Source organism: Anser cygnoides, chromosome 27, assembly GCF_040182565.1.
Source record: "Anser cygnoides isolate HZ-2024a breed goose chromosome 27, Taihu_goose_T2T_genome, whole genome shotgun sequence".
Taxonomy (NCBI): Eukaryota; Metazoa; Chordata; class Aves; order Anseriformes; family Anatidae; genus Anser; species Anser cygnoides.
Genome location: NC_089899.1, coordinates 1,927,940 through 1,945,576, shown reverse-complemented (window position 1 = coordinate 1,945,576; position 17,637 = coordinate 1,927,940). Strand labels below are relative to the sequence as shown.

At 47.8% G+C, this 17,637-nt stretch overlaps 2 protein-coding genes across 5 annotated transcripts in view; one reads left to right on the top strand and one right to left on the bottom strand.

Moving 5' to 3' along the window:
- Positions 1 to 17,637, top strand: part of UBA52 (ubiquitin A-52 residue ribosomal protein fusion product 1) — a 147,582-nt gene that overhangs the window by 94,293 nt on the left and 35,652 nt on the right. The window lies entirely within an intron of this gene.
- ELL (elongation factor for RNA polymerase II) overlaps positions 1 to 17,637 on the bottom strand; it is a 50,387-nt gene that overhangs the window by 8,049 nt on the left and 24,701 nt on the right. For all 4 annotated transcript variants that reach the window (XM_066983631.1, XM_013199672.3, XM_048052397.2 and 1 more), the window contains exons 2-7: positions 17,200 to 17,247; positions 12,138 to 12,259; positions 11,647 to 11,810; positions 8,748 to 9,001; positions 5,600 to 5,724; positions 2,309 to 2,405 (exon numbers count right to left, since the gene is read on the bottom strand). In XM_066983631.1, the coding sequence (XP_066839732.1) occupies positions 2,309 to 2,405; positions 5,600 to 5,724; positions 8,748 to 9,001; positions 11,647 to 11,810; positions 12,138 to 12,259; positions 17,200 to 17,247 (810 nt within the window). The remainder of the gene's footprint in view (positions 1 to 2,308; positions 2,406 to 5,599; positions 5,725 to 8,747; positions 9,002 to 11,646; positions 11,811 to 12,137; positions 12,260 to 17,199; positions 17,248 to 17,637) is intronic.

Here is a 17,637-nt window from a genome sequence, read left to right as displayed (position 1 = left end):
CATCCGCAGCGAGCCACGTCACGCAGGCTGCCGCAACCGGAATATCCCTCCTTTAACACAACGTGCAGAGGGCAGAGGTTTCCATTTACCCCCACCAGCCCCCTGCCCAGACACAGGTGGGACCTGCTGAGGGCTCAGTGCCCCCAATTCCTGCATTCCAGCTGCCTGCAGGCTCAGCTCAGCCCAGGGAAGTCTCGCCGTGGAGCAGCCCAGCCTCCCATCAGCTCAGCGCGGAGCCCGAGCCAGCCCAAATTACCTTGGCCAGCCCTCAGTGCAGCGCTGTGCGCGCCTGCCTGGCAGCCACGGGCTGCAGAAAATCTGCGGAAAGATTATTTGGTGCCCGGCGGAAAACGAGGGCCAGCTCGGGTTATTTCTGTTGGATATTTCATTGTTTTCTTTGCTGTCTCAGGCAGGACGACCGCGGTGCGTTTGCAAATGGAAATTTTGCTCCGTCGCAGAAGCGCAGCTGCACGCACGGCTGCTCTGGAGAGGAGCCACCAACTCGCTCCTTTCCCCCCAGTTCTTATTTCTCTTTGCCAGCTGCAGGGGTCACAAGGACAGTGCTCGGTGACAGGGATCACTTCCCACCTGGCAGGGTAATTACGAGGAGCTGCTCGTGCTGCCGCAGAGCTCGAGGGCTGACAGCAGCACGCCGAACCGGCTTCGCAACGGCCCTGACCACGCTGCCGGGGCTCTGCCTCTCCACCCGCAGGACACGGCGCTGTCCGTCGCCCCAAAGGAGGGGCCGTTCCCTCTGTCAGCTGCCGGAGACCTGCAGACAGCTCTGAGAGCTGTCATCTCTCACTCACCTTCCTCTAAAGCCAACAGATAACCTCTCCACCACCTTTACCTCTTTGGGTGTAAAGGTGTTCGTGCAATACCTGCTGCGCCACCTTTCTCCTTGAAATTATTAAGCCAACCTTTTGATTTGCCTTCGTTCCACAACTGAACTTTCCCTGAATGTTTTAAGGCTAGCAAATCACACAGTCCTCCGCTGGGGTTGCAACCATGAGAAGGGAATCCCTCCTTTAAATAGAAATTACAGCTCTATAACGTATAATATCAAAAAACAACAGCGTACAACAAGAAGTGCTCCGTGGTTTGCTGTCTGACAAGCCACGTTAGCAGCGCTGCTGGAAGCACTTCTATTCCACGTTGTCCTCACTGCGCTAAGCCTTTTCTACACCCAGATCAATCAGCTGCCCAAGGTTTCGGTCAGATAATCAGGAGACTAAAAACATCCCCTGCAGACCTTCACGTCTTTCTAAATACAGAAGCGAGGTGACCTTTCAACCTAAATTTCCGCAGAACCAGGCTAAGCGAAACACACGCCCAACCTCTTAAGAGCATTGCGTCTTTCCAAGCTCACTCGAAGGAAGGGGTCCATTCTTTACGCACCAGGAACATGCCCACAGCAGAACAAGAGAGGATTTGGAATTAGCTACCTGGCAAACAAGTCGCGCAGTTCTTGTTCTCTATGGCGAATTGCTTCCCTCTCGCTGCCAGAAAGCACATAATTTCCTTACCTGCTAATATTCTTTGCCACTAATCCTCGGTGCGTCTGTCCAGACAAGCAGGCATTACACATTCCATTGGCAGGAGGAGAATAAATACTCAACTTGTCTGGGCTGACCCACAGCAGAGAAGGGAAGCCGGCATTTCATGGTGCTAGCAAGGAAAGTCGGCGCTAAGAGACACCGGGACAGAGCGGGGACAGGCTCTGCCCAACACGCAAGCAAACAGAGCTCCTTCAAAGTTCACCATCATGGAAAACTGGCTTCTTCTGTACTTCTCACAGCTCCCTGCGCTGGCTTCTCAACAAATCACAGAGCAGACCAACGTGCTCCTGATCTGTCATGGCAATTAGGTTGCAAAAGGTCAAGGTTTTTAATAACTCAACCGTGTTTGGGAGCTGCTTATTACTGCTTCGTTCCAGTCAATTATTAGTAATGAGCAAAACACAAGCTCGCGTTCCCCCTGGAATTCCAAGAGGTATGTAGGCACTTTTAAAAAATTTAGCCCTTCAAACTAAAGCTAAGAGCAGACTGTCTGAGGGCCTCCCTGTAGTCCATCACCGAACCACATCCAGAGGAGGAACAGATGCTGAGGAAATCTAGAATTAGGCTCTAACTTAAGGGGAAAAAACAAAACCCAAACGCTCCTGACCTAACAGCCTCCAGCAGCAGGTGGTTAGCACACAGACAGGCTGAACAGCTCAGCCTGGACCCAGGTCCGTCAGCAGCAGATCCCAGTTCCTGACTCTCTGCTACCCAGACCGAGCATCCTTGGGGAGAGAGGCATCACCCACCTGAGGAGGAGAGCTGGAGTTCACGTTGTCCTTGGGTGGGCTCAGGGAAGGCGCTTCTCCTTGAAAGCCGCTGCTGTTCTGTGGCTGACAGAGTTTCCTGAAAAACAGAACGCGGGGTTGTTCAAATCCTGCGCCTGCTTGCTTCTGCCTCGCTTCCCATGATTTCTGCAAGCTCTCTGCAAACGGGGGTGACGCCGGGAACTGACACCGCAGGAGCTGGGGCAGGGGGAGAGGCAGCCTCAGCTGCGGGACAGGAGCTCCCTCCCCTGCTGAGGAAGGATCTTGGTTCCTGGCAGTTTTGCCTCCCTCTCTTGACATGGCGACACGTTACAACAAATGGGTATCTACCTTAGGAAAATGACCCATACACATTAGTAAAGACTGGCACTGAACTTCAGAATTTATGGGATATACATTCTGGCCGCTGCTTCAAATACAGCTCAGTCAGCAAGACTATTCCAACTGATTTCAGCCGAGTTTTCGGCTCACCCAGGTAAAATTCACTTCTCAAGACCAATTCAGAAGGCAAACACACTCAAAGGGGGCTGAAACTCAAGTTCAGATGCTCAGGAGTAAGTTCTCCTGCTCCTAGCACCACCTAAACAACATTTCACAGGCACAGCAGTCTTCTCTCACAAGCAAGCCCCTCTGGGCTCAGGAAGAGCAGGATTATAACAGGAACTGTTACTGCGTTATTGGTCCTCTAGGATTTACATTTCGGGCTTCATAATAATACTTTCAAGTCGCATCATGCAAAATAGCGCTGCTCTGGTCTGTATTTGCGGTATCTGACAAACAATAGAGACCTCTTGGAGCAAAAAAAAAAAGAAAAAAAGCACAATGCAATTCATTCTAATCACGTAAGTGTGTTAATTCACATTCATGGTGGGTGTTTGCACTCCCCACCGCCCAAGGGGTGCTCTGCAGCTCAGAGTCAAGTTTTGTAGCTTTGCCCCACTCTTCTGACATGAACCAGAGAGCCCATATATATATATATATATATTTATCACCCAGAAAAAAACCACTGTTGCATCAGGTTGTAGCCATCAAGCAGAAAAAAATTCAGAGTTAAAGGTTTTAATAAACTAGCTCCGCAGTCACTTTGTCCCCAGCTGTACAGCCTAAATAACCAACATCTAAATTCTTCCACAAGAGGCTGCAATCGGCTTTAAAGCACCCATTTTTCAAGCACTGGGGAGATTATTTCAGAGATAGAGTCCCAAACTATACACTTTTAACCTCAGCTCGAACCCTCAGCCGTACAGCACCGACACTGAGATGCCTGCAGTTCCGCTGCCCTTCAGGCTGAAGTTGCTGTTTTTGTTTAAATTTTATTTAGAACGATCCCAACAGCCAGGGATCAACTCAAGGAAAGTGCTCGGGGACTGTGAAAACAGGAAGGGGAGCAGCGAAATTCCATAAACACCACGGCCAAGCGGCTTTCTGGATGCCTCCTGACTGGACTGAGTAATCCTGAACATCTCCTAACATGTTAATTATGGATTTAAAAAAAAATAAATAAGTGAGTGAAAGACAACTCCTTTCAATTCAGCGGCTCTTGTAGCAGCGGAAAAACACCTCACTACAATGGTGAAAGGATGGAAAACGAACAACACGAGAAGAAGGAGCCGGTCCAACACAAGCCTTGGTAGACGTGCTCTTAGGGTTTGCAGATGTGTTAATTATTGCAGCCACTGAACCAGCAAGTGGACGTGGAACCCGAGATGACATCAAACAATGGGATGAATCTAGGCAACCACGCAGACTGCCACGGCGAGCTGCGTAAAGCCCCACGTCTGGAGCCTGCGCCCTTTTTGTGAATGTTTTTCTCCTGTCTTCAGCCCGACATGTTTTTTCCATTTTGTAGCCTCATTACCTGCGCTGGCTGCGCGGGTCTTTGTTTGTACAGTTGAATACATCCTTTCCAAGGTCTATTTTTAGACCTTCGCATAACTGAATGCCACAATTCTAGAAAAAGCAGTAAACATTGCCTTCTACAGGGAGAAATTAACCTTTTTTTTTTTGAAAGCCATAAAGATTGCATGGCACTTGAATTTTTCCGTTTAATTATAATTCAACATCAAGGCCATTTAAATCAGTTTGATTTTTTTTTTTTTTTAGCATGCCAAAGCACTTTAAGTGCACGATTCTGTTGGTTTAACCAAGTCTCATCTCCCAGCCAATTGTGCTTTCAAATCATGGAAACCGTTCAAACGGAGCATGCTCTACTTATTTTATTGCACTTTTGGTTAAGATTATGTCTCAAAAACACGCCAGGTAAAATTTCTATCTGCATTACAAACTCCAGTCAGTATAAACACACCGAAAATCCAGCTAGGCACATATAAACACTCAGGGCAGAATCCCTCAGGAATCTAGGGGATGCGTCCTCTTTCCCCGCTGCCTGACAGCTAAAAGCTCCCAAGTTTTCAGGCTTCATCTAAGAAAAAAAAATCTTTAACAACCAACGAGACAGAATTATCATCTGAACTAACTCTGCTAAGGGCCATTTTCAGGAAGATGAGAACAGGTAGGGTGTGCAGCTCTTGGACAGAACACATTTTATGGGCAGGAGGACAACCATTACGTGTTTTAGGGGACTTAAAGAACTGCCTCATGCTTTTTCAGCCACGTTCATGCATCACTCCCTGCAATCAAACCTCGATCTTGCAGCCTCTCTGTGACTGATAGTAAAAGAATTTCCAACGTGGAGAAAAGCACAGTGAAACATCCAATTAATACTACAGAAATTAAGCAAAATCCCCAAGAAAACAGCTCAAAGGGACTGGGGATGTCCGCAGGAACAGAGCACAGAAGCAGCGGGGCGAGACGGCGGGGGGACGCGGCTGCAGGGTACTTTCTCTCGCTGTCCTGAACAAACACAGCAGTCTGCACAGGAAGCCTTGCACAAGGAGATATGGAACAAGGAAAGGAGAGCTGCAACGGAGAGCTGCACTGGACACGTTTGTCTTAATCCTTTCCTCTCCCAGGATTTTACACCACCATTAAGGTTTAACTCTAACAGCTTTTTACCCCATCCAGGTTTTTCTGGAGCTTTTAGCATAATGACTTAAATTACTATTAAATTACAGCCTACGATCTGAAGATTGCATCCACTTACTCCCCAGTTTAGCCAACTTCTGCAGGTGACTGCCTGATGAACAGATTTACTGGATGTTAAAATAATCTAAACGCTCAACTTACCATAGCTCTACTGACTTCAGTCACCCCGATTTATAGCAACCCAGTATTTTCAAGCTGCAGATATTAGAGAGAAGGTGGAATAATTACCGAACAAGTATCCTCTTCAGCAGCTGCTGGTCTCCCTCAGAGTAGCCAGGCCAGTCCTTCTGCACTTCTTTGTACACGCAATCTTTCAGTGTGAAAGTGCTGTCCTTGGCACTCAAATTTGCCACCTGAAACAAAAGCAATTTGCAGAACCATCAGGATTTAATTTTTTTCACTTGTTACAACAAAGAGATCTGAGCCATAGGCAAAATCTCGGCAGACTTAGTGGTAGTTAGTGGTGTCAGGGAACAAGTAGGTACTATATAGTTCATTTCCAAATTTTTTTAGGTGATTTAATCAAACTGTGCTTTTCTTTTGCCTTGTCAGTGCAATAGTTCATTGTGAGTTTCCAAAACACATGAAGTTTACTGAGGAACAAGTTGGATCTAAGCGGATTATTCAGCCTGGGTAGTTTGGAACAGCACAGCATCAGTTTAGGGCAACACTTGGAAATAAACCCTAGTGGGAAGAGGCAGTTCACTCCCCACAACTGTCCGACAGCTCAAACGGTGTGGTTTATTAGCTGATAGAGGAACTCCGGTGGCGATAGCTCGGTTAACAGCTGCCAGAAGGTAACTTCTCACTAGCGAGCCAGTAAAGCAGGAGGCAGGCAGCTAGTTTCTCGAGGAGCGGTGCAGAGAACGCATTGTGGATGTAACGCGTTAGGGAGCTTGCGGATTACGTTGTACAGCTGCGTGTGTTAGGATCACCTGCTCGATGTTATGGGGGAGAACTTTTCTGAGGACTACTTTAGGGAAACAACAACAAAACCTGCAATTATCGGCTTATAACCCAGGGTTTTACAGTAAATCGTAGCACCCAAGTCCTGCGGTGCAGCTGCAGAACACTCGTACAAGCAGCTCTTTGACATTTTATCCAATTCTATCGTGTGCCTTTTCCCCACAAGATTCTGCGCGGTGCCTACGTGGATAGGAAACACTGCTGGAACCGGCAGAGTTGTGTTAGAATGGAAACAGCTTGCTAGGAGTTATCCCACTTTAATCAGTCTTTCCACAGCTTGGCAGAAAATTTAACCTCTTGCTGCTGGTTACGTGTCTGAAAAACCCAATGTCAGCACAAAGCAAAAAGCCCCAGTACGCCTAGCAATGACATCTTCATGGATGCTGTACTTAGTCAACCCTTCTTAGGTGAGCATGGAGCACTAAGGCTAGAAAGAAAATGCCTTAAATGCCTTAAATTCATTTATGGGAATAGGGACAGGGAGGCAGAGGTGCCAAGCAGTAAGGCCACAGGCAGGCTGACCCACTGGCTAAAAAACCAAGCCAGTGTCTCCAATTCCCAGCTCTGGCCCCTCGGTTTGACCACTGTATTGCACTTGAGACTGGCAGGTGCTTTTATTCAGCCAGGGGAGATAAAACAGCACATCTGCTGAAGGATTAACGTTCTCCGTCGCTCGCTCTGTTCAGGAGACGGTTTGTTTGTGAGCTTCTATTATCCACGCAGCAATGAGAACCTCGGAAAAGCAAGTGAAGTAGTGGAAAATCTTGAATTAAGCAAAGATGTCGTTAATCCTGCTTTTGCTTTAGGGAGGCTTTGCCCTCGTATTATAAATCTACAAATTTAAAAGCAAAAAGCTGGAAAACTGAATAGAGCAAAGCGCTGCTGATAAGCAAAAAAATAAAAAGCCCGGTTATCAGTTTACATGACGAACACTGTTTTTCCTTTCAGTTCTGTCAGCTTTCCAAAATCCTGAGCCAAAACACAAGAAGAATTTGAGCTGGGTTTTACATTCAGATAGCCCAGGAAACGTGCCCAAGAGACGAAAGCAAAGTCGGGTCGTGCTCTGCCCTGTTGTGCAGCGGGAGGCACGCTGCTCGGAGGCTGGGAGCTCTGCACGGAGGCTGGGAGCTGCCACCTCCCTGTTTTTCCTGGGGCTGGACTCTGCAAGCTCCACCCCAAGCTTCCCCAAAAATAGAAACCTTGCAAAATGAGGCAAAAAGGCCAGCAGGAACACGGAGTCCTCCGAGAGATGCGAGAGCACAATGAAACCCACACCTAGACATATTTAGACATGTAGCTTTAACGCAGCCTGTAATTTTTTTTTTTTTTGAAGTTTATCCGTGTCTGCCTGTGGATGGGAGCCCTGGAAGGAGAGGAGTTTACAAGCAATGCATTCCCAGCAAAACCAGCAGTTAGCCCAATCAGGCCAACGCTGCCAAGCGCACCCCTCGCCTGCTAGGGGGGGGGAGAGCATCGATAAAAAATGATTACCAGACACAGGATTTCCATTATTAAACATATTCGTAGTAATCAAAAGGGTGTGCGAAGGAATTCTAGCTCTGCTGGAAAATTAAGGGCTGCAGGATTAAAATCTAGGGAAGGAGCGAGCTGTGCCAGCACTAACTCCATTTTCAGTGTGACCTGCCCTGTGCCCTTGGGCAAACCAACTCCTTGCTCTGTCTCGTTCTTTTCAGCTATGGGAAGGAGTAAAAATTAAGAATCCAATACAGAAGAGGGCAGCTGCAGCATTTAAATAAATATCCACGATGCGTTTTGCACTGTGAGAGCAGTGAAGGTATTTACTGCAAGTCCTAAAATGGCACCTTCAACATGACTCAAAGCGTTAAGGACTGATTCAGCCAGGAGACAGCTTTCACACTTGACATACAAATAATACGGTTGGCAAGAAGCTGCATGATCTTCACACCTAACCAGTAACTCTTCCAGCAGGAAGGCACGGGGCAATACAAAGACGTAAAGCTTAGTGGAGAGGGACATGTTTTTCCTTCACGTAGGAAACGTTGCATGTATTAACACACGTTCCTTTATGTTCACGTTAATCCAGATGTATGGAGTAGATTTACAGGTTATAATAATTTAAATAACTCTTAGATCCTCCATTAGGTAGCTCTCCCCACAACCAACTTTGGGTCGGTTCCCCTTAAGTGACCGATCCGGTGAACGGAAATCATACAGCTTGCTTGTACACCCCTACCACACAGCGTACACACGGGGGGCTTCTGCTACCTAAATCATGGGAATTGTGAACCCCTGTCGGACACGGCCTTCAAAGAAACGTTAAGCTGCAGCTTTGAGGTACACGGGTTACGTTCAGACTCATACAGAATCGACTCCCTTCGGAGGGGACGTTTCCCTTTACCTAAATTGTTGCCTTCGTCAGGGTACAAACCTGTTGCAGAAGGTTGTCCAGCAAATCCTTGTCCTGCTGAGAAAGTCCATCCTTCTGCAATCTGAGAATAAGTTCAGGTTTCTTATAAGGCTTTAGTGCCAGTAAGTGCACAACCCTATCTTTGAAGGGTCTCTGAGAAATCGCACTATTGCCTCTCTTTATTGCACTGGCAAGGTTGACTGGCGTTGGGCGCTTCCTGGAGGGAACAGCATCGGAAGCTCCTGGTGCAGGTTTACGCACCTGAACCTTTTTGCCTAAAATGAGATGAGAATAGTGAACTGCAGCAGTCACCTTGCAAAGGCCGGTGGGTCGTCAACGCGGATATGGAGTTCATTACACGAGCCCGAGTGCCAGAAGATGACAATGAAGGACAAACACAACCAGCACACCCCATCCGTTCCAACGTGCCGCTGGAACGACTGTCCCGTGAGTTTTATGATTCATGGCAGGCTCACAACAAGTAAACAGCAACACCAAGCTCTGGAAACCTGTGTATTACTGGCCGCAAGCTTACATAAAGCCCTCTTTGTTTGCTAGCTTTTCGTTTATCCCAAGTGCACGTATCCCCACGGTTAATCTAACCATTTTTTTTTCCTCCCTACGAGGAGAAAATTCGGCATTATTATGTAGGAGAGTCGAAATATGGAGTGGAAAGATCCGAAGTGGTCAACGAGCGGCTCCCTGCTGCTGATCTCAGCAAAAACGCTGCTCCAGCAGATGTTTCTGCTTTCAGAACAATGGGAACTTTATGGGGCTGGGTCCACCTCCCTTCCCCCCGCCAAACACGAAGGGGGTCCAACCCTGACACGTTCGCCTACTCGTTAGCGTGCTGCCTGCTTGCATAGAATAACCCCTTCTACTTCGTAGCAGTAACTGCTTCGCCTTCCAGCTACGTTTATTTGTGTGCACTTGAGGACAGAAAGCTGCCTCCCATGTTCATCTCAAGCCCTCGGAGCCAGCTTCCTCAGCTCCATCCCAAGTGTGCTTCTCGGTTTCTTACAGCATTATACAGGAATTCATTTCTCCCATACCTATTAAAAAACAACTTCAGCTAGAATCCTCACCCGAGTCCCACATCACTGACTAGGGCACAAATCAAAGAACTGTGCTATTTTGAACCCAGAAACAGGTCACAAAGCCAGCTTCCTGCTACCAAAGATGACAAGAGCAAATAAAAAAAAAAAACTACAGGTCCCAAGGTCTGAAACATGGAGATGCAATTAGCAGCCACTTCGGTTCACAACAGTGACCTTCAGTGGGACAAACAACGTCCAGCATTTACTGCAAAAACGTTGGAGGTTTATTTCAGCGTGGCGATTCTCCACTGCTAGGAAGCAATGTTTTCAACTGAGTCATCTGAAGATACTGGTGATTGTCTGCAGTGTTTATTTTACTGAAATGTAGATTGCATAACTGAGTCCCCATTTCCTGGCTTTTTATTATGTACCACGCTGATGCAAGGCAGTGCGACCCCGTCGTCAGCGGGGCTGAGTTAAGACGAGGGAGAAAAACTACAAATCACACATCAAACATCCCAAAATTCAGAGGCTGGCTGGACGTCATTTCCAGCAATGGGACACGAGAAGACTCGTAAGCTTTCTAGAACTGCCCTAACTCCTGCCAGGTCGTGAACAGCAAAAACACATTGTGACATTTCCACTTGGGGCTGGAGCCAAAATGGGCAGTGATAGGGGAAGAAAAAACTAAGCAAAGCCAGAACACTAAGTCGCTTAAAATATTTATACCCATACAGAGAGAGAAATGTGTACACACACATACTTAGCACGTATAAGCACACTCCCCCCTACATCCCTATCACCTATCTACACATATATTCAAGTGTAAGTTCACATCTCTACTGCTTTCCTCCCACCTTAAACACTGACATCTTGCACAAGCAGCACGTGCCTCCCTCCTGTGCTTTTTCCACGGCTGTACCTCCATGTCAAAGAGGGAAATGTTTAAGTGAGAGTATTTTTAAATGACAAGTTTTGCTGCATCTTTTGGGGAAGCAATTTGCCCTGAGAATCTGCCTCACGAGCCTACCAACTTGGTCCACTTACTGTAAAGTTCTCAAATACAAGCTAAACGAAATCGTCTACAGGAAATCAATGCATTTCCTTCCTGATTGCTATCTTATTTCTCAGTTTTGAGTACTTGGCTGATAAAACAACGAGTCAGGGGCAGTTCTACATTTTGCAACTCACCATCCTCATCACAGACACCCTCTGAGAAGAGACTGGCTACAGATCACATGAAAAAACAGCTGGCTCCAAGAACTGAACTCCGCTTTCTGGTTAATATTTACGCCCCGAGTTTGTGACCAGACTGAGGTTAAGCTAGGTCTCAGCAGGCTCCTTCTAGAGCTCACTGTCACATTTTTATTTCCTCTCCAAAGAGTTCTCCTTTCACTGTGACAATGAGATGGTTTGTTCAAGGCTACCGTCAGCAGCTCCACTTTAATCTTTGCTGATGAACACAAGGACACTGCTATCTGCACCCTAGACGCTGCGTGTAATGGCCTCAAGTGCAGGCACACAGCAGCTGTGTGACAACAGCAGGACATTTTAGCTGACTTCGTTAGGAGCACAGACACTTTAAAGCATCAGGGTGCTCCCAGCATCACCGCATGACAAATATGAGCTATGCCAGAGCGATGTGACTGTGCCCAGGCAACCCTCAGAGACCACACAACCAGCACCACACAAGTTCCGGAGGGAAGATGGAAGCCACAAAGAAGTCACAATGCAAGGAGGCTAGCACCACAGTGAATCAGACGCCCGTGAGGAGCTACCAGATACTTGCTGAGGGCTTTCATGGTCAAGTCGTTCACAGCAAAGCGAACGTCAGCACACCTTCAGGAGGTGAAGACAGCCGCTCACATCACGCCGCCGCTTACCTACGTATCTCCCCCCAGGTTTAATGACTATAGCGCTCCGGCTGCGAGTCTCCTCCTCTGCCTGTGCCATGCTTTGCCTTGCCTTCTGGTAGGAATCGTCAGTAGCGCACACGGTGATCTTATCCTGTATGCTTCCCAGGCAATCCAAGTGGATATTGCCGTTGCTGCAAAAGAAAGGCAATGGTAAAGGTACTCCCAGCACTGCGAACGGGCACGTTTCTGTCACCAGTGAGTCGCTGAGGTTGTGTTATCTGAATAATAGGAGGGTACGGAAAGGTGCTGAGAGGTGAACAGGTTCTTCTGGGGGTGCCTGCTTACCCAAATGCATACACAAGCAAACAGATTACAAAGAAAGAAGTTCTAAAGAGAAAATGCATTCTATTTCTAAAAAGAAATAGCACTACTTAAGTTTTGTTTAAGTTTGATAGAGAAAACAACTGTACAGAAGGTTAAGATAGAAATGGCTGGATTATTTTTGCTGCATCACTCACCTAGACACATACTGCTGGATGCAGTCAAAACTGCCCTGCGGGCTGTCCTTGCCGATATTGGAGAGATAAAACGTGAAATTCCGCGCTTCCGCGGGGCGATCGGGCCTCGGAATTGCGATGTGCTGTTGGGAGGGAGAAAAATATCGTTTACTTGGGTAGCCCACACTGAAACAAAATCCGATTTTTTAGCAGTCACTATGTTTTGAGACATTTCGGAACCCACTACAAGTAAAGCGTATGGATTACTGCATAAGACAGCATGAAGAGCAAGCTGAAAAAACGCTACAAGGAAGATTCAAGTCAGCAAAACTGAAGTGCCAAAAAGGTAAAAGAGGTAGATGAAGATCAGTTTAAAAAAAAAAAAGGCAAGAGTCTGTAACAGACCAAAGTATGAGCTGGTGGCTCGCTGCCTTCCAAAGGCACACAATGATCTTGTTCTCGCAATCTGACCCAATTCTATTGATTCAGGCTTAAAACAGGCTTGCCACCGCTGTTTATGTCCAATTCAAAACATTTGAGACTTGTTTCTTTAGCCTCGGTGATCCAGCACTAAACATAGCACAAGCCAGGTCACTAGATAGCACGCTTATTCTTTTTTAAGAGAGATTATAATTCCATAACGAGATTTCAGGGCTCACGGTAGTGTGTGACGCTGCTGCTAAACACAATATTTAATCAAGCATTAAGTGTGCCCCGCAGACAACTCCACAGCGCCCGCGTTGTTTGTCTCCCCCCAGACATTCAGTTTTGAAAGTGGTTTCTTTTTTTTTTCCCCCTTCCCTTCTGCATTCGAGGTCCAACATAAATCGTGGCATCGGAGCTCATCACATCAATATTTGATGATTAAAATGGCTTCCAGAGAACAAGGCGGAGGAAACACTGGCTTCAACCTATTTTAGGCTACGCTCCACCGCACACGGTCGTTATTTACCCAGCCTGCCACGTGTATGCCCGAAACACGCACGCCTCGCAAACCCACTGGTGGCAACCTCCTATGACTGCGGGCATAGGAGGGTTTCTGGGTGGTTTCCCTTCGACCTCAGCCATCTACAGCAGCCTGGAAACCGCCTGCATCCGTGCCACTTTAATAAAGCGGATGGATGATCCTGGAACTGGCAAGAAAGGCTCGTGAGACCCGCGGCGGGCTGGGCAGCAGCAGCCCTTCCGCTCGCCCTCTGCACCGGGCAGCCCCTCTCCGGCACGGCTTCACCCCAGCACCCTCTTCCCTGACCTGTGGGGAACGGATAAAACCCCTTAAACTTCCCAGGAGAGCTGAAAACATGTACAAGTTCGTGGTTAGGTGAAAAGCAGTTCTGGGTGTCCTACGGGCAGCATCGTTCCCCACTGGGTAATTTACGGTGAGCAGGGCAAGGTGCTGAGCACAAGGGGTCTGCCAAGCTCCAGCCTTAATCCCCGGCGGGGATGGGCGAGCTGTGCCGGACACGGCAGGTTTGTAAAGCCTGGAGGATGTGTGAATGTGCCGTTCGGATACATTACAGGGGATGACTTCCAGCTCCTGATTCACCACTGTAAAAATGGCTGCTCGGCAAGCTCCAATTCCGGCGTTTTTGCAGCGTTCCTGCAGTTTACACAGGCAGCTTCTCCGAAGGACGTAAAACGAGACAGAAGCAAGAGCCACACAAACGTTAAACGTTGCCTGTGCCAGTACTGAAAAGTGTAGCACATGCAAACCGGCCGTTATCTAGGAATTATTTTTAGCTGAAACAGAAGGTTTCAAGCCACCAAATCAGCATGGTAACTGCTCGGAGGGAGCCCTAATTTTGGTGCAGAGTCTTACACCAGTAACCATAGACACTTAAAAATAGCTCGGTACAGATGTGACTTATGTTTCTTCTTTCAAGTAATATTCATCTGTGTACAGCTCACTCTGAATGGTAATTTCACCTCCCTCTATTTATACCAGCAGAAGCTCATCCCCAGAAACAGGGGCAAGGTAATATTTTCCAATCGCGTACAGTTCAAAGGCTCCGTACCCAGGAGGCGTTTTTAAGAAAGCCGTACTAACTCGGCACCTGAAGGTTTCTTTTCTCCCCAGTTCAGTTCTCCTCCTCCTCCCCTCCCCATCCCAGCTGCCCCCAGTAAGCACCTGCAAATTTGCCCCAACCTCTTTTCTGTAATCCTCTACCTGCTTTAACAAAACAGCAAGCCACGCACTCCAGCTACCCCCGCTTACAATGCTTTGCTACCTGAGCTCTGAAAATCTCATGTACGTGCACGCTGAAACACGCAGAACGCTCGGGACTCCGTACAGAAGTATAAAATAACCAAAGAAAACCCGGTTTGTGATGAAAAAGTGCAACAAGCAGGTGCTGCTCCTAAGGAGTACCCAACCGGTGCTGCCTTCGTGCTCAAGGCATGCCGCTAACCACGACCACTGCCTCCCATCGAAGTTCTGATCGTTACAGAAGCGCACCAAAAAAGTTTAAAAAAGACCGGTGCCGCCATAAAGAAACGCTTCCCACGGCAAAGATCCTTCCCTGACTGTTCGTGGAGCCTTGGGAGCTCCGATGCAGACCAGGATCCGTTCAGGAGGTCTCACCCCACCACGGCTGGGAAATTTGGGGTGAACCCACCAACATCCTCCTTCAGCACCTGGCCGGTGGAGCTGCCGCCCTGCCTGCTCCCGGGTTTCACGCTCAGCCAGTTCCCTCCCCTGTTTAATGACAGCACTGAACACGGGAGCTCACGGCCACGCGGTAGGGAGCCGGGAGCATCCCCGACAGCGTTCGTTACACAGCAGCGCTGGGAGCAGGTGAGGGAGACGTGGACACAGTAATTTAAAAGCTCCACAATAATGAGATCCAGCAGCTGAGGAGGCTTCTGGAGAGCCAAAGTAAGGAAGCAGCAGCTTGCCACGTACTCTTGTTTTACATCCTACTTCCCCTTGAACACCAAATACCTGGGAGTCTGTCCTTGTGCAAGGGGTACTTACGCAGAGAAGCCTCCCTGCTACAGTCCCGCGTCACTGGATGCTGCCTTAAGTCATACTCTGACATCCGTGCTAGGTATAAAATCTACAAGCCCCAAAAGTTCATTTGAAATCCCCTCCATAACATTTATTAGGAAGCCAAACGGGAAGGCAACACACCGGGGAATTAAGGCATAGTGGGAGAAACGCGCTGCAGAAATAAACAGCTAAACGGAAGCGTTTTAATGTGATCATCTGAATTTCGGAACTCATTAAATTACTGGAACTGCCTTTCCAGTCCGATTGGTAGAAAGCTCACTGGAAAATATTTAAAGCCCTGCTGTTAATTCCTTAAAGCAGGGTGCAGTCTTGACATACATGAGCGCTGCACTTAAAACCAGATGGTTACACAGCTGCCAGCTTCTTGTCATCCCCCGGAAAAATAATAATAAAAGGACAAAGAGCTCTTTCTATCTGCCCCAATTGAGCTGGGTCTCGCTTTCTTCAAAGCCCTACCTTTGGCCTTTACTCGACAGTGCAATTAATTACGCAGCTGAGCGGGAGGCAGGCGGAGGTCAGCTCCAACATCTCCCTCCAGCCGCGCTGCTCCGCTCCTCCGCCAGCCCCGACTGCAGTTTTTTTTTTTTTAAATAAGGAATTACATTTTTTTTTTTTAAACTGTTTTTTCTCATACTTCACCTGGAAAAGCCCAGAAGTGCTCCCAGCACCGCTAATAGCACATCACGTCAAACGAGGAGCTCAGCAGCTGAGGGCAGCGGAGCGTTAAGTTGTTCCGATTAATTGTGCCACTGTTTGCATCTCCTCTGAGGACGAAGATTAAGTACAAGAAGAGGCATTTCTAGCACTTACGCAGCTCTACAGGAAAAGTTAGATCCTTCCAAGGTACGCTGCAGAGGGGAGGCGAGGCGCTGCTGTCCTTTAGCTTCTTTATTCCCGGCAAGCTGTTTGCTCACCTACCGACAATAAATCACGCAGCCCTGCCAGTTTTGTCGCTCGCTTCCAATTTTACCCAGCTTCGGCTGCCGGCTGCTATCAGGACTTTCATGCTGAGCTTTCTGGGGACTTTAATTGTAATCAGAGGGGAAAAAAAAACTGGAAATTGCTCCTTTCTTTATTTCTCAGGACAAAAAGGTCCGTACTTTTCTTAGTTGATAATAATCGTGTCTTTCCTGCTACGTTTTGCTATGGACCTAGGGAGACTAACACCACGAGGAAAACACGGGCAAGCCCCGCGCCTGACCTCACTGCCTACTTAACTCAAGCACTTTTCAAAGTTCTGCTGTGCCACCCCAAAAAAATTACAGGGTTATTTACAGCTGAGTTCAGATTCTTGAAAACACCGTGTTCTCCTTCCTCATGCACAGTACCTAAATGAACACTCACCTTTTGGTGTCTAAACGCTATCTAAGCGACGTTTTTAAAGCTCACCGAAGCATTGCGTGACGAGAAAAACTACCAATTAAATCTCACCGTTGTCAGTAACCGGCATGACAGACGGCTTCAGGCTTCTATAAATACCCCGGGGGAGCTCAGTCATCAGAGCAGAAGTTAAAGAAATAAAACTCCTAAATATAAAAAAACTTGAGGTACTCACAGAAACGGCTGGTTGTTCAGAAGCACGCGTTAAATAAAGCCTCGGGACATTCGCGGCGGCCTCTGAGCATCGCCGCTGCCAGCAATTTGTGCCCAAAGCCTCGCGCCGCGTTTGCCAGGCTTGGCGAGGAGTTTCCCTGGGACACAGGCGAGGTTTCCAGGGATGGCTGCACCCACCGCCCCATTACCATCAGCGGGCTTGCAGCCTCCTTGTCCTACCCACCGGGACGGCCCTATAAAACCGAGTTTCCCCACCAGCAGCGCTTTGCAGAGCTACGGGTTTAGCAAGCTGAGAAAATAAAGAGGGGGAAAAGTTCTGATAGAGCCCACGTGGTCAGGGGGATCGGAACAACTCCTTCCTCCTGGACCACGTTGGAGCTTCGCATCTCTCTTTCAGAAGTCAGAGCATCGCTCTTTGGACTGGAGCAGGACAGACGTACAGAACAAAGACCGTGCTCGGATTAATTGCATAAACAAGCCAGTAAAGCACTTCCCAAGGCAACCCATACACAAACTTACCCCTTGGCTTCCTTGAAACTGGATTACTGGTTTTGAGGTCACAGAATCCTACAAAAACAAATAAAGGAAAAAAAAATAATTAGAGAAGTCTAAAGCTCAGACATTCCCTGCAAAACAATAGGCAGCTTCATTTTTCAACCACTTTTTTTTTTTTTTTAAAGGAACGAGGTTCAGAGATGGACAGAACTCCAAGAGAACACTCCTGAATTATTGATTTGTACCTAGAAAAGGGATAAAAGTGCAACGTCACCAATGGTTAGACTTCACTCCTGAAAGCCAGACTTCAAGAAGAGGAAAAGCTCTGAGACGATACCGAGAGCGTCTACACTGGGCTCCTTCCCGAACCCTGCACCACTTTTCAGGCAGGGAATAGATGACATGTGTGTCTTCAGTGCTTATGTAAGTTTGGAGCTGAACAGTGGATATTTGAGGGGAAAA